The sequence below is a fragment of the Corvus kubaryi genome, unplaced genomic scaffold (assembly GCF_017639235.1).
Source record: "Corvus kubaryi isolate FWS band 111438036 unplaced genomic scaffold, C.kubaryi_AGA036_p1.0 71, whole genome shotgun sequence".
Lineage (NCBI taxonomy): Eukaryota > Metazoa > Chordata > Aves > Passeriformes > Corvidae > Corvus > Corvus kubaryi.
This window is the reverse complement of record NW_024582059.1, coordinates 20022024-20036506: the sequence shown is the minus strand read 5'-3', so window position 1 is coordinate 20036506 and position 14483 is coordinate 20022024. Positions and strand designations below refer to the sequence as shown.

The 14483-nt window shown below is 38.1% G+C and overlaps 1 protein-coding gene across 2 annotated transcripts; it reads right to left on the bottom strand.

Annotated features, from left to right (window-relative positions):
• Positions 1-313: 313 nt before the first annotated feature.
• Positions 314-14394, bottom strand: HELQ (helicase, POLQ like). 2 transcript variants are annotated; one of them, XM_042049773.1, is made up of 18 exons: positions 14138-14394; positions 13028-13766; positions 12496-12674; positions 11788-11988; positions 10652-10724; positions 10066-10163; positions 9406-9504; positions 8578-8723; positions 7445-7684; positions 6629-6770; positions 6239-6343; positions 5507-5726; positions 4624-4781; positions 4153-4251; positions 3694-3867; positions 3072-3185; positions 1986-2120; positions 314-513 (listed from the first exon to the last, which is right to left on the bottom strand). In XM_042049773.1, exons 1-18 carry the CDS (start codon positions 14288-14290, stop codon positions 427-429), a joined length of 3162 nt encoding a protein of 1053 aa, XP_041905707.1. In that variant the 5' UTR covers positions 14291-14394; the 3' UTR covers positions 314-426. The 2 variants fall into 2 exon arrangements, with proteins under 2 accessions (XP_041905707.1, XP_041905708.1); XM_042049774.1 differs by lacking the exons at positions 12496-12674; positions 14138-14394 and having other exon boundaries at positions 13028-13187.
• Between the last annotated feature and the right edge of the window lie 89 nt (positions 14395-14483).

The following is a 14483-nucleotide window of genomic DNA, read 5'->3' as shown; positions in this document are numbered from 1 at the left end:
TCTATTTCTCTCCTTCCATTAGCTACACTTAGAGTACAGAGAATCCTGCAAGCAGGAACTTTGGAGTAGCTCACTCAAGTGCAAGTGTACTAAAGGGAATATCCAAAGATATTATATAAGTGAGCTGTGAACATAAGCTCCCAGCAGAAGTACACACCAGGCAGTCAGTCCAACCCCCAAAGCACTCCTAGGGCTATGTCTAAAACCAGGAATGAATTATGATTCTGTCCTATTGCTCAAGAAGTTCATAATCCAAACCTTCAAATGAAGTCCACTTTCCAGGAAACATTCTGAACTCAGAACTCACTCAAAATTGTGGTATACAAAAGGCATTAAATATTTATTAAATTACAGCATCTTTAAACAGGAGAGGTAAAAAACTTTAAAATATCCAGATTTTGGATTCATGATTTCTCTTCATGAGAGTCAGTGGGTCCCTGGGATATCTGTTGGCACCTTTAAGAGTTCTTCGACTTCTTCCTGTAAAGCCTCAGCTTTTTCACTCAGCAGCATCTACAATAAGAAAAAACAAAGAAACAAAAATTAGAAAACAAATACAAGCAGTGGCTATAACTCTTAGACAGATTAAAACACCAGTGTTTCTTTCCAAACTTGCACCTGGGTCTGTGAAAGACTTCTGCTGCTGCTCCCAGGACTGCAGCAGCTTTGCCTCAAAGGACTAACATTTGCACCAACATTTTTTTTTTGATTAGAGTACACCCATATAAAAAGCAGTCATGCAAAAATTCATACAGCACACAGTTGGTTTTCTGGATTCTGCCATCACACAATATGCCAAATTTACAGAACATAAACAGTTTTGTCTGGAACTATTAAGGAACATTATTAACCTTAGATATTTATTTTCCACATTGGAGTAAACATTTTTAAAGTTGTGCCTGCTGAGTTGCCAACTTCTTCCTTTATTTGAAATTCTTACTACAGCATTTTACACCAGACATACAGGACTCCTGATATCAGCAGTTGTTTAATCCACTGCCCTGACAGTTTGTTGCTGGCAGTCGGAGAAGAACAGGACCCCATGCAAGCACTCTTCTAACTTCCCAGTTAGAGAAAACTCCATGAATTTAATATCTGACCATGAGAGTAGGCTAGATTGCTAGATTTGGCATTGGTGTAGATAAGGAATCTGCATATATCACTTTCTTTTGGCTCCCACAGCAGCAAAATAAAAAAGCAGCAAGAAGCCTACAGCAACATTATCTGAATGTGACCTTTTAAGTGCATAACCCCCAAAGTTAGCATGTTTACTTTGTGAGAATGTACAAACCAAAACTTTCTAATTGACTGCCTTATTTTTACACCAACCACGCATCCTTTTATTCTGGACATTCCCTTACTTCACCAAGAGCTTGCTCTTTTAGTAGAATCAAATGTGCAAATGTGAAGCCAATGCCATTGCAACAGCAGATAATGAACGGAGATAGAGAATACCATCACTTGATAAAGTACTTCCTGCATGTTTTTGTTTAGACACAACTCAGTGTTTGTTACAGAACCGGCATATTCAAAATGGAAAAGAAAGGAAAGAATAACAGGGCATGACAAAGCAACCTAAATAGGTGAGGTTAACTGTGCACCTTGCTGGTTTCCATTTCTACAATCCTAGAAGTCCTGTTCTTGTGTCACAACTACCACTAGAACTTCTGTAAGATAAGTCCTGAGATATTGGCAGAACTGAGCATTTCCAGCACAGAGACCACTGTACTCATTCAATTCCCACATTTCATCAGACAAGCTGTCAAGCATTTTTGCCCTTTGCTGCCCCTCTGAAAAGCAGCACCACTTGGCACTATCCTGTATACAACAGATTGTTCTTAGTACAGATCAGTATTTGGATCACAAACATACTCTAGTGCCTTCACCAGTAAACCAAATCCTTCCCTTGTAATGTCATTCAGACATCCACTTTTGACATACTGGGAGTTCTGAAGCAGGTTTTTATACCTTTGTTTCTAACTCACCTTTGCAGATGAAACAATTTGTTTGGCTTGACGTCGTGACAAGTGCTCAATCATCTTGACCAGAGTATCTGGATTTGCATTAGCCAAGTGAGCTAAAGTTTTGTACCCTGCATTGTAAAGCTGTTTTGCTCGTGCCTGAAAGTACAAAACTGTGTTAGATTATCAGAACAGGAAATAAGAATTACTGGTAAATGGCAACCTCTACACCAACCTCAAACATTTCATTCTGCATATCAATCCAACTCCCTTTTTTCTCTTTCTAACATGAATACTCACTGAGAATCTTTATAGCCCAAAAGCAGAGCTTTACCACTAAGATTTACCACCCCAGCAATCTTAACTGGGCTCTCAGGAATCCATTTGCCTTTATTTTCTCTGAGCCTAGATGATACCAACTCTGCTGTCTTCTCTTATTGCCATGTTTCCTGCATTCACTGTCACTGACAGGAACGACAGTCCCACATTCTTTGGAGGTGTCTGTCTTGTTCTCAGATTAAAGCCTTACTACCACTAAATTCAATGGTTTTCTGACAAACTGATTCTACAATAGGCTGGATAGGCAAGTTAAATCATTTTGCGAAGAGCATAACCTTGGACTGAAGCCCCAAAAGAGCTTTTATTCTAATAGGAGTCTTTGATTCAGAGACTGGTTAAATTTCTTATTTAAAGTGCATGCAGCACTGCAAATGATTGCCAAAGTTCCCAATAGGACTTTGCATATTTCTGTAAGGATCTTCTAACTTAAATATGTAAATTCTTATTCCTCTTTACTCCCATGAACTGAAGAATCCTTACCACAAAAGAAACCTGGACTCTGTTTTCCAACTAAGTATACAGCTAAATTATTGTCCAAACACAGTATTTTCACAGCTGCTGTGGCAGCAGCCAGAAGAAAAACATTGGCTCCAGCTCCCATTTCCTCAACAGCTCACTTTTCCTCCAACCTCCAGGCTGTTGTAGAATATCCACATTATGATGGAGTCCCAGTAACAAATTAGTTTGGTCTTTCAGATACACTTGAAAGGCACAGCAACATTTAGCACACAAGTTTACATTGAAAAGTTTCATCAAGCCACCTTTACTGACCTCTAGAACCCCTGCTACCTCCATCAGAGGGATGAGTTCTGTCTTAACACAGTATGTCAACTGCTGGGTAAGTTCTGTCAGCAAGGCTTTATAAACCCAGAATTCTTCCAATTCCTGCAGAGATAAAGATGGCTAAAAATCAGATCCAAAGTTCTGTATTTGGGGAATATGACTGACAAAACTCTCCTATGGCAACAAGCATATATTTGGCTTTCAGATGGGGGAAGCACAATTATTTCTAGTCATCCTTTCAGACAGTTGCAGAGATGTATTCAGCACTCTTCAGCTGAACATCCCAAAGCTGGGGCAATTCTAAAGGATAAGCAATGCATTATTTCAATTATCTCCCCAACAGCACTGACAGTAATCAATGCCCTGTACAATTTGTATATTTTCACATTCTCAGTGCATAAAGCTTACTTTTACTATCAGAAATGTCATTGTATGAGCATGCTCTGCTCAGTAGGAAAAATAACTTTGAACAGGAAAGGTGAAGAAACATTTTTGCACAGGAAAGGTGAAATACCACACCTGTATTCAGTTCTAAAGTAAGAGAGCCAAACTCCAGATTTTGCAAAACCAAACCAACAAAGAATTTATTTCCATTCTTTTAACACAGTACCTCACAGAAATGTAGAAGACAGGATGCAAAGGAGGCAGCAGAATTGAGGAGATTTTGCACATATCCTCGGGACATGTTAAATTTCTCCGAAACACTCCATATATTGGTCTCTTTCAGTAAGGTATAAAGGACAAATGTCAGGTAGAGCCTGTTCACCACAGCCATGTCCACATTCTAGGAATAAAACAAGCTAGAATGCAGAGCCAGTATCACACTGCAGGTGTTCTCTTGGTACTACAAGGCAAATCTTTTCACCTCTACTCCCTTCACAGCTTTAAAACATTTCTATATTACACACAAAGACATTAAAACATTAAGAAAACCAACCAATGAGGTTAAAAGAACTTTAACAATCAGAACAGTAATAAACAACACTAGCAGAAAAATAATCTAGAATTTGTAAATAATCAAATGAAATGACTAAACTTTTATCTTAGGTATGAGAAATCTCCAACCTACCTTTCTGATGGCTTGACCAGAAGCCTTTTTTGTAATAAAGCTTTCAGGTACTCCCACAATATCTGCTACTTTTTGCTCTGCTGCACTTAGCTGATTGAACTAAAATAAGATTTTATAAAGAATTTTCAGATATTTAGTTCTTTTCATATTATAGGAAACACAAGTGTATTATTTACAGTGAAACAATACTTTTCAGTATCTCTGTAAAATCAGTAGAGTAGTACTACAGTCACTAGTCACAGGCAGATCTGTGGCTTCTTTGCCTACTTGTTTGAATTATCTGTAACTGTCCATCTCTGAATGCCGCATTTTAACAGAATTAAATAGATTTTAGTGCTTCCCCAGTAAAAAATTAGCATATTTCCCATCAAATTGTTACCCCACAACATGTCCTGTGTGTACAAACCCCCTGCAAATTTAATACCCAGGATTACTGAATGCCCCAATGCATGTTTGCTAGCAAATTCTCACCTGTCTCAAGTATATCATCCAATCTGGGCTACAGCTCGAAGTCAAATCATAGGGAGTTGCCAGGTATAGGAGATGAAGATTGCTCTCAAGAATCAGCCCCTCCAAACCCTTCTTCAATTCTCTGTACAGGAGATTGCAGTATGCCAAGTCTATAGAGCCTAGAATAAGCACAGAGGGTAAGAGTAAGTACAATTATAAACAGGCACACAGAGTTAAATGAAGTACGTTTTAACATAGAATCAGTCTTTGTCTTCCACAAAAGCTTGTTATGCCATCTGAACTGGAGAGAAGTATCTGTAATGTGAATAACTGTTCTGACCTAACATGAGCAGTGAAGCCAAACTGAGGAGAGGCACTCACCTATTTCCATGCATGTTCATTCTGTGTGGTTTTGGAGTGCTTTGCAAAATGCCTTGGCTTTAATGAAATCCTGCAATAATGCTGTAGATTGAAGGAACCCTTCAGATTAATCCTATTTCAATTGCATTCCATACCCCAAAATCTTTACGATATACAGGAAAAGAGATTTATATACATATTTTTTTTTTATTACAATTGGTCTACATGTCATATACTCCCTTTCCCTCTTAAGCTTTCCAATAAATCCTTCTGGTTAAAATAACCTGTTCATAACAATGAATTATAAAACAAGGTCCCGAGTCACTATGATTACAACAACTAAATCAAATCTTTAAGTCATTTTTAAGGGGTATAGTTCTGGTTTTGTTCCCACTGGGATCAATATTATTACATGTCATTGCCACTGTGTTCAGTCATGGGCTGCTTCACTCCCATTTTCACTCCAGTACATCATGCAGTAAAACTGTTTCTCTGCAACTGATTTTTCATTGCAGTTTAATAAGAGGAATAAAAAAAGCCTTACCCTTATATGTAGCTTTACCCAAGGGTGTGATTGTCAGCGAACATTTGGAATTGTGGTCCTTCTCAGATATTCTTCCTTTTAGCAGTCCTTTTTCTTTTAGATTTTCCAGCCCATCTTTAATTATCTCTGAGAGGCTCTTCTCTTTGGGCAGCAGCTGCTGCTGAACACCCAGCAATGTACAGCACATAAAATTGTCCACTTCCTCATGGGTAACTGCTATCTGCATCAGTTGGGAAATGATTAGCATATTTGAAGTTATAATTTCACACACTTAATAAGATATAGGAAAAAAATACCGAATAAAGGACGAGTTTGTGTTTCTGTAAGAATACATCCCTACAAATAGAATGATAGATACTCGGTGGTGGATCTGATAGGACTGCTCTCCATCTGTTCTATTATTACAGATACTGCATCATGTTAACTCGTTTCCACTGTTTTATTTGTATTCTGAATCAAGTATCAAAAATAGAAATATTAATATTGTATAGTATAATAAAGTAGATGTAATTTTTGCTTTTACACATAAAGTAATTGTGTTACATGATTACTTAATAAGTGAGTTAAATGAAAAGATTAATCAAATTTTTGTCCTTATCTGATTAGAAGCTGTTCTGAACTTGTAAGTCCAAGTGTTTAAGCAGTCTGTCTTTTTCTACAGACTCAACAAGTGACATTTTCTTGGCATTTTCCAAGCACTTAAGTTACTCACAGAGAAGATTTAATTGATACCTTCAGTCCAACCAAAGATAACAACAGGCTCTGCATTCCCTTGGTCAACTCCAGCAGAAGATTGCTGTAGCAATTCTCCAAAGGACTGTGAACTAAATCCTGAACCTAAAATGATCAAGGAATATATTAGTACAGAGGAATATTCATACATTAATTTTACACTTACCCCCCCCCAATTTTCTTTATAAGCTGAATTGTATATATAAGTGTAAACATCTGAGGTTTACAGTTGATATCTGAAAACAAACCACATAAAGATACTATTACATAAGTCAAATACTTACATTTTTAAGAAGTGACCAAAAATTAAGCTAGGCAGCTCAGCTCCTCCTGTTTTTTCCACCATCTTAACCCAGCAATTTAAATTACCAACAGCTTTTTAAAATTTACCAAGTGTTTGTCTTTTTCTTGCACTATGAGAATACTTTCTCCAGCACTGTCAATACCAGCTCGACCAGCTCTTCCAATCATTTGTTTATACTGATTCTTCTTCAGGAAGTCATTGGCAACATAAGGAGCCCTGAGAATCACCCTACAAAGAAGCCCTTAATAAGTTATGCTTTATATTCGAATTACTAAAGCAGCAATAAAATGTTACAAATTCAAAATCATTCTTTGTATGTGCCCCTTACCTAGTAACTAATAAAAATCAAATGCACCTCTTTGGACAGATGTGTAGATCAATTGTAAAGCATTAAATTATTTAAGGTGTATTAAATGTGCACACAGAAGTGGATTCTTAGCAGTCTTTGGTCACACAAGGTACAGCAGCCCCATAATCAGAACTTGTATGTGAAAAGATAATACATTTTTGTGTTAAAACATATTCCAACTGTAACTCCTTGGAAAAGGTTTATTTTACAATTTAAACACTGTTCTTAGGGCAGTATCTAAAGAAACCACTGTTGTCTTGAATAACCCTACTAAAAACACTGAAGCATTTTTCAATTTATTAAAATTTCCTTAATCCATTTAGATAAGTGCTCTTCAGTTACATACTCTGACGTACTTCCTACTGATTCACTTCTCCTACATAAATACTGCACAGTCTTGTGTCCCAAGTTGAACACAAAATCCCTTATACTTCCAATTTCCTGGTAAAAGCAGAAACACACTTTAAATAGCACTGAGATTTCCAAGTTATTAAAACAATTATTTTTACAAAGCAAAAAGTCTATGCAAAAATTAAATGTTTCTGTTACTGACCTTCTAGCTGGCAGGTTGACTCCAGCAGCTAGAGTGGCTGTGCAAGCAAGCAGACACAGGACACCTGAAGAATAAGCTTCCTCTATGCTTTTTCTTTCATCATTTGTAAGGCCACCATGGTGATAGGCAATACCAAAAGGAATTGTTTGCCTCAAAAGAGGACAGACAGTTCCATTTCCAATACTCTTTAGGTTCTTGATGAGATCTTGTTTCTCTTTCTCCCTGTGAGCTCTAAATTCTCTTGGAGGAGGAAAAACATTTCTTTAGACTTTGACAAATCATTAACTAAAAAGAAAATAAAAACCAGGAGACACGCTTACTGTCTACTTCTGTTCATCATCCATTCCTCTAACATCTAGATTGAAGAAATAGTTATTTCCAGTAACTTTAAAGCAGCAATACACAGGAGGCTGATTTAGTTGCAATAGAACCCTTCTTGTTTGGAAGCACAGGAACAGAAGGGATCAAATACTGGCTGGGTGTAGATATTGAGTGCACCAAACAAAGGATATAGGGCCAGTAGTGAAGGTTATAGGTACAGCTAAAATGGTTTCAATTTTGATAGCAAGGGAGGGGATCGTTCATTTTAATATAGTTTCTTACTACATAAATTTCACTTTGCCAGATCATTATGAGTTGACAGAATCATATTTAAATGAAGTCAGTCTTATGTCTTACTTTATTTTCCTTGTTAATGAAGCCTGCTTTACATTTTACAGCTTAGATTTCCAAAGTGGGTATGGAACACAGATATTCAACTGACTACTAAAATACATGACCAGATACCAGGCTATAGAGAAAAATGTTTGTTTTCTAAGCTTCCAGCAACCAGTGCCAAAGTTAGATTAATTTAGTATGCGTTTCCTTATTTTCTTTAGTGTTTGTCCTCTGACAATAATTTCTTTCAACTATTTTGGTATAAAAGTAAGAATTTTTTAAAAGGTTTTGTTTCATAAGCCTTTCACAGTTTGCTATCACTTATGCAGTTAGCAACTTTATATGATTCCATGTTCAAAGTATTTACTTCTAATCACCAGGGAAAGACATTTGCAAACTAGATGACAATAAATCCTAAATTGTAAGCAATTATCTCACCTATAATTTAAAAAAAAAAAAAAAAGACAGAAACTTACTTCTTGAGGTACTTGCACACCATTGAAGCCACATTTTCACAGTTCTTCTTAGTGGGACAAAAGATAAGGCAGGAATATTTAGGAATAACTTCAGTAACCAGTGCAATGATGTGGTCAGGATCTGCTTTCTCCAGATTACTAGAATACTGTAACAAACATAGATTGACAAATATTTAAATTTAGAAGTTAAGTCATAACCTAAATATTCAATACTTGTTCTCAACCATCGCTTGAATACTCCCATTGGATTCAATGTGATGCAATTCCAAGAAGTTGTAGGATAAGGTTTTCTCCCAATCCTCACTTGAAAGACATCTAACTTGAGGGATACATGGATACACAAATCAAATTCTTTGCTTTTTCTCTTAATACTTAATTTTCTTTTAGCAACACTTGTGATACTGGCAGTCTACCATAAGACACGTTTTTCTTTGTAAAAGTTGAAATGAATCCCTACAAGGCAGTAGTAAGCTGGCAAACTCCCCAAAAGATATCTTCTTTCAGAACTAAGAGTGATCAACTGTTGAGAAAAGCCACCCCCAAACAGAAAACATAGAGTATCTGGAATACTCAAACACATTACTCTCCACACGTCAAAATACTGAAGAAACCTCTACCTTGAAGAGTAAAAAAGAAGTGAAAATCAAGTTAAGCATTCAGTATTTTAGGGCTTTTTTCCTTCCCAAAGCCTACCACTTCTTTCTCATGGGTACTACAAATGAATGATCATGTTTAAGTAATTTCTCTAGTAAAAGGTCTGTAAGCAAATCAGTGTAAAATAGTATCTTTCACAACAGTTCAAAGAAGCTATATGCACTTTGTTTTTACCTTGAAATTAAGGAGACGTGAAAAAGCAAAGCCATTTTCTGTTTTGCTGTCAACTGCATAAATGGTATCTCGTATCTTTATGTATTCTTTTAATTCTACCTAGCAAGATAGAAGCCACAAAGAGAAACTTCAGTTAAATGACTCAGTTTTCTCTAAAGCTGTTGCTGATGTACAGCTACAGATTTTTTCTAAGCATCACAGGTCATACACATACTTGTACACAAGCACACAGTTTAGAATTTTTAAAAGAAGTTCATTGTTTTAATTATTTGCCTTGATAAAGCATGGAATCGTAATGGAGAATGCCAAATATTGTATCCCATGAACTATTCATAAACCATGCTGTCCTGACAGCATACAAGCCCGAGCAGCATAGATTCTAGTTAAATCAAATGGACTGCAATGATTCATCACAGTAGCTGTAATTTAGGAATTGCTTTAGTTAAAATGAAACAAATGCCTTAGCACAGCAATATAAAGGGTATTGCATTTGTGTATTTAGAAGTGCACAGTACTATTTATTGTACTGTTAGCAATTGAGAGCAATAGCAGGCCTTATATTATACACAGCACAAAAGCTGGGACACAATCCTAAAGAGATTTACTATAATTTAAGGGCAAATATCTTCTTTACTAGTTCCTGGCAACTTGTATACATACTGGTCTGAAATCATTAGTGTAGTACTCTGCTTGCAGGAACTTTTGCAGGTCTCCAACATTATTTAACGTCGCGCTCATTCCAATGACTTGCGTCTTTTCTGTCAAACAAGAAGTTAAAGTAAATTTGTTGTCACATTACCATTTTTTAACACTTCTGCTCAGTGTTTCAGTCATAAGACTCCTTCTTCATCATTAGTCATTCATGGTGCCAAAGTAGCAGGTTTGAAGGGAAAGGCAGCTACTAAAGAAATACTAACTAACTAAGAAATAATACTAAGTTACAAAATATTACCAGAGACTTAAATGTAAAAACAGAGCATTTAATTGGAATGGCTAAAGGGCTCCTACAAAGAAATGGAAGACTTTTGACAATACTCAAGATTTTCCAGAGACCTATTGTAAGAGCTTCAAAAACATTAGCGGGTCAATTAACACTTAATGAGTAAATGCTGTTAATACATGGAGTCATGCTGCGCTTTTCAAAAGCAGCCAAAACAGCACAAATCCAGAAAGTGAGAGTATGACTTCTCTCTAGAGAGGCCACAACTATGAAATGTTAATGACATTAATTGCAGCCATGACTTACTATTGGTGTAAAGAATTTTCGCCAGAGTAATTTCCAGAATTGCTCCACGACTGCCCTCACCGAGCATATGCAGCTGTGCACAGAAGGGAAAAAGAAAAGGCAAGAATGTTACTGAGTTGCCAGTATTTCTAAAACAACCTCCAAAATATATAGACCTAAATAAATACTACAGAACTGTGTTTGTTGGACTTCCTCATGATATCCCTCCTGTAAATTTGGATTGCTACGTTCAGATATATAACCTCACTTAAAAAGCATTTAAGAATCACAGAAAAACAGACTCAAGGGCAAATGTAGATGACAAGATTTACCTTCCATAAACAAGATTTACCTTCCATTTAACTAGAGCACAACTGACAAGTTAACTCCTGACAGTAAACAGTCAGCATGGAGATCTTTGTATTCACCAGCCTAAGGCAATTTTAAACAAAACATGTTTTAAGTAGCCCTTAGAGTAAAAGCATTCCTAGCAGCCAGCTTCCGGAAAAACTAGAAGTTAGTGCTTCAGCTGCCCTCTGTTTAGAAGCTACAGTGCTAAAGTATGGTCAGTCAGCCTGAAGAATTCCATGAATTAAAATCCCTGTTAGATGCCATACACGTTATTCAACCCCACAACTAACCCTTGGTAGCACAAGTCAGCCCCACCACTTAAAAGCACAGCAAGGGGCAATTCTCACAGCCAAATGTTACTTGGTATTTTTCTTTTTTTGTCAATGTTTCACTGCGTCACTATTAACACCAGACACAAAGTTGCATGGTTACATCTCTAAGAATTAAGTTCTGGGATTCATAAAATACATTCCATACAATTAAAATTCTTCATGGATTTTTGTAACCCATTAGAGACTTCTAAATGACAAGTTATGCAGGAATTCACCATCAACCACTACCACAGTAGATCTCTCAACATAAAATTTATTACTCTGAAATAGCAATAAATGCTTCATTTAAAGAAAAATAACTTTCAGAATTACAGAATCATGTACCAATTCAGAACACAAAAAACAAAAGTAATTTCATGATGAACACTCTAGGCTAAACCAATCAAGCAAAAACCTGCTCCTTCCTAAATAATTGCTTATTAGAAACCTAAAAGAACTTGCATCTGATAAATCTGAGTACATCTTGTGGCCTACCTCATCTACCACAACCAGGCCGAGGTCATCGATTCTTTCTGTTTCGATTAAGGAGTTCACCAGAGCATGTCCTTTTTCTATAGTAGCAATATAAAGAGATTTTTTTACTCTCCTTTTGATTGGTGGAAATCTTCCTTTACTTCCTGCATATTCTTCAACCAGGAAACCCAATTCTATCCCAAAACTCGATAAACCCCTAACCTATAAGAGAAAATCAATTAGAGAATAAATTCACGCTCATTTTGGATTTCAGAGCTGCCTCAAGAACTCAATGTACATAAAACCAACCCACATCACAATCAGCTGCTTGAATTAGTGAACATATATTAGCTAAGAATACCTATTCCAGCTACAAAACTGAAGCATCTACACGTATTATCAAACTGGGTTTCATCTGTTCTCTGAAACTAACTTTCCCTTTATGCCAAAAAATGTTAGTTTTTATTTCGAGATCACTTCCTTAGCAAGCTGGGCAGCACAAAACATCACAAAAAGCCATTATTTCAAAATTCAGCACCCTTTACTTCATAACTCAACATCTTCACCTCATCATTTATGTCTGTTCCATTACAAAATTACTGACCCTCAGAGCAGCACTTAGGAGAGGTCACTCACTTCCCACCATATATTCATAAAAGCCATGGGAGCTTGCTGAAAACCAGGCAAGTGAGCAAGTAAAAAAGCATATCAGAAATACTGTATCCAGACCTTTTCTTGCACAATGGCAACATACGGCAGGATCATCAGAACATCCTTCTGCCTGCAGAGTAATTCTTGGAGAATTATTATTTCAGCTACAAGAGTTTTTCCACCACCGGTTGGCAATGAGTATATCAAGTTCTTTCTTTGCTGCAGGGATTCTAACATTAAGCAGTCGTGCTGCCACTCTGAAAAATGAAAAAGGGACTATCAGCAATCCCAGGGGCATGTTAGTTGATACCAAAATCCCTGTGTTTCATATAAAATACTTTAAGCTCAGTGTTTGAGAGCTTTTCCCCAATAAAGCACTTAAAGCGTTCAGTGATGGTGGCTTCCAAGGTATTCCATAATCCAGCTGGATACCATCCACCAATTCCATCCATCTAAAACACCAAAACAGCCACCTGCTAAAACAGAGCGACTACTTTCCAGTGTGGTTTACACAAAGCATTAGCTTAAATATTTTTTACAGCATAATGGGTGAAACAAACAATACTCCACTAGCAATTCTTTTTTTCCAACAGACCATTAGTTACACTACCATAAAGTGTTTCAATCCCTCGAAGTTGTCTGAATAAATCCTTAACTTTCCTAGGTAATCCATAAAAAGGGCCTATATCAACAGAAGAAGATTCAATAGTTTTCTTAGCCACAAAAATCTCTTCAGATAAAACAGCTTCTTTAAGCTGCTTGGTTTTAGAGACCTGCAGAGTCTGGGCTTTGGCATTTCCAGTCATAGCACTTTTCAGGTGATCTTTGAGACTCTCAGTTTTAATTAAAACACACTTTGAGTGTGAGGAAGAGTCAGTAGGTCTGTTCCTGCATTCAGCACCAGCATAAAAAGACGATGGGCCCCTAATTTTATCTGAGGAAAAATTCACACATTCATCCCCCGCTTTTGAGACTGGAGATGTTCTAAAAGCAGAAGAAAGTTCATCCATTTTTTCAAAATACACAAGTTGTGATAATGGCAAGTCATCTAAAATAGACTCAGTCAGTTCTTGATCACCATCAGCTGGGTCACTGTCACGCATTTGGCAAGCACGCTCTTTGTCACTTTTAAGGACAATCACATTTTCTGAAGCAGAAAAGCTATCTTGCTCTTTCTGGTGAGCTCCTGCCTGAAGGTTCCCAAGTATGATCTCTCCAGCTGCTTTCACATCCGTATTTTTGTCCTGCAGGTGTTTGTGCTCAACATCATCCACCTGAGCCAGCAATGAATCGTTTCCATAGAAGCTGTCATAGTCACCAAACATATCCTCTTCGCTATCGTTACTGCACTGCAAAAACAAAAGAGGAGTTATTAGCACCCTGAAGCAACACCACAGAAGGCAGAATAACTTGCAGAGAACAAACATCAGGGGCAAGTCACCTAAGCCTGCCCCAACTTAACACAAAAGTATTTTGTCTGATGTCGTCGGTGAGGAGAACTCAGTTTGGGTTCTGAAGGAACGCCTTGACTCAGTGAAACAGGTATCCTACAAGTAGGCAGGATACATAAGCAGAGAGCTGACAGAGACGATTTTTTTTAAAGGCAAGCCAAACGGCATCATACCCTCTCATACAAAGCACGGCCCTTCCCGACACACGCCACCCTCCCAGACGGATTTCCCCGCCCCGCCACCAGGCCCAGGATCCCGACATCCCCTACCGGGGCCTCCGCCGGGGGCCCCTCGCGACCAGAGCTCGGTCTCTTGCGAGCCACCGGCGAGCTGGCGGCGATGGGCTGCACCGGGGCGCGGCTCCGCTTGCGGTCCGAGCTGGAGCGGCTCTTCCTCCTCACGGCGAGCCTGGGCTCCGCCATGGCCGGGGCTGCGCGGAGGCGGCGCGGAGCCGTCACAGCCGCGGCGGGACACGGAGAGAGGCCTCCGGACCGCCCCAGGGAGGCGCGGCCGCCATGGCGGGAGCGGGAACTTCCGGCAACAACCCGCCGGGGAAAACACGTGACCAAATCGCGGCCAATCGCCCGCCCAGAGTCGGGAAGACGGCTCTGCTAT

What these genes read in the sequence shown, in the direction of transcription:
- HELQ (XM_042049773.1), bottom strand. Translation starts at nt 14,290, where the DNA reads ATGGCGGAGCCCAGGCTCGCCGTGAGGAGGAAGAGCCGCTCCAGCTCG. An exon ending in AAGAAAAAGACAAACACTTG is followed by an intron (nt 6,344 to 6,628) that starts GTAAATTTTAAA and finishes TGATCATTTTAG; the next exon opens with GTTCAGGATTTAGTTCACAG. An exon ending in TATCTTTGGTTGGACTGAAG is followed by an intron (nt 5,727 to 6,238) that starts GTATCAATTAAA and finishes CAACTGATGCAG; the next exon opens with ATAGCAGTTACCCATGAGGA.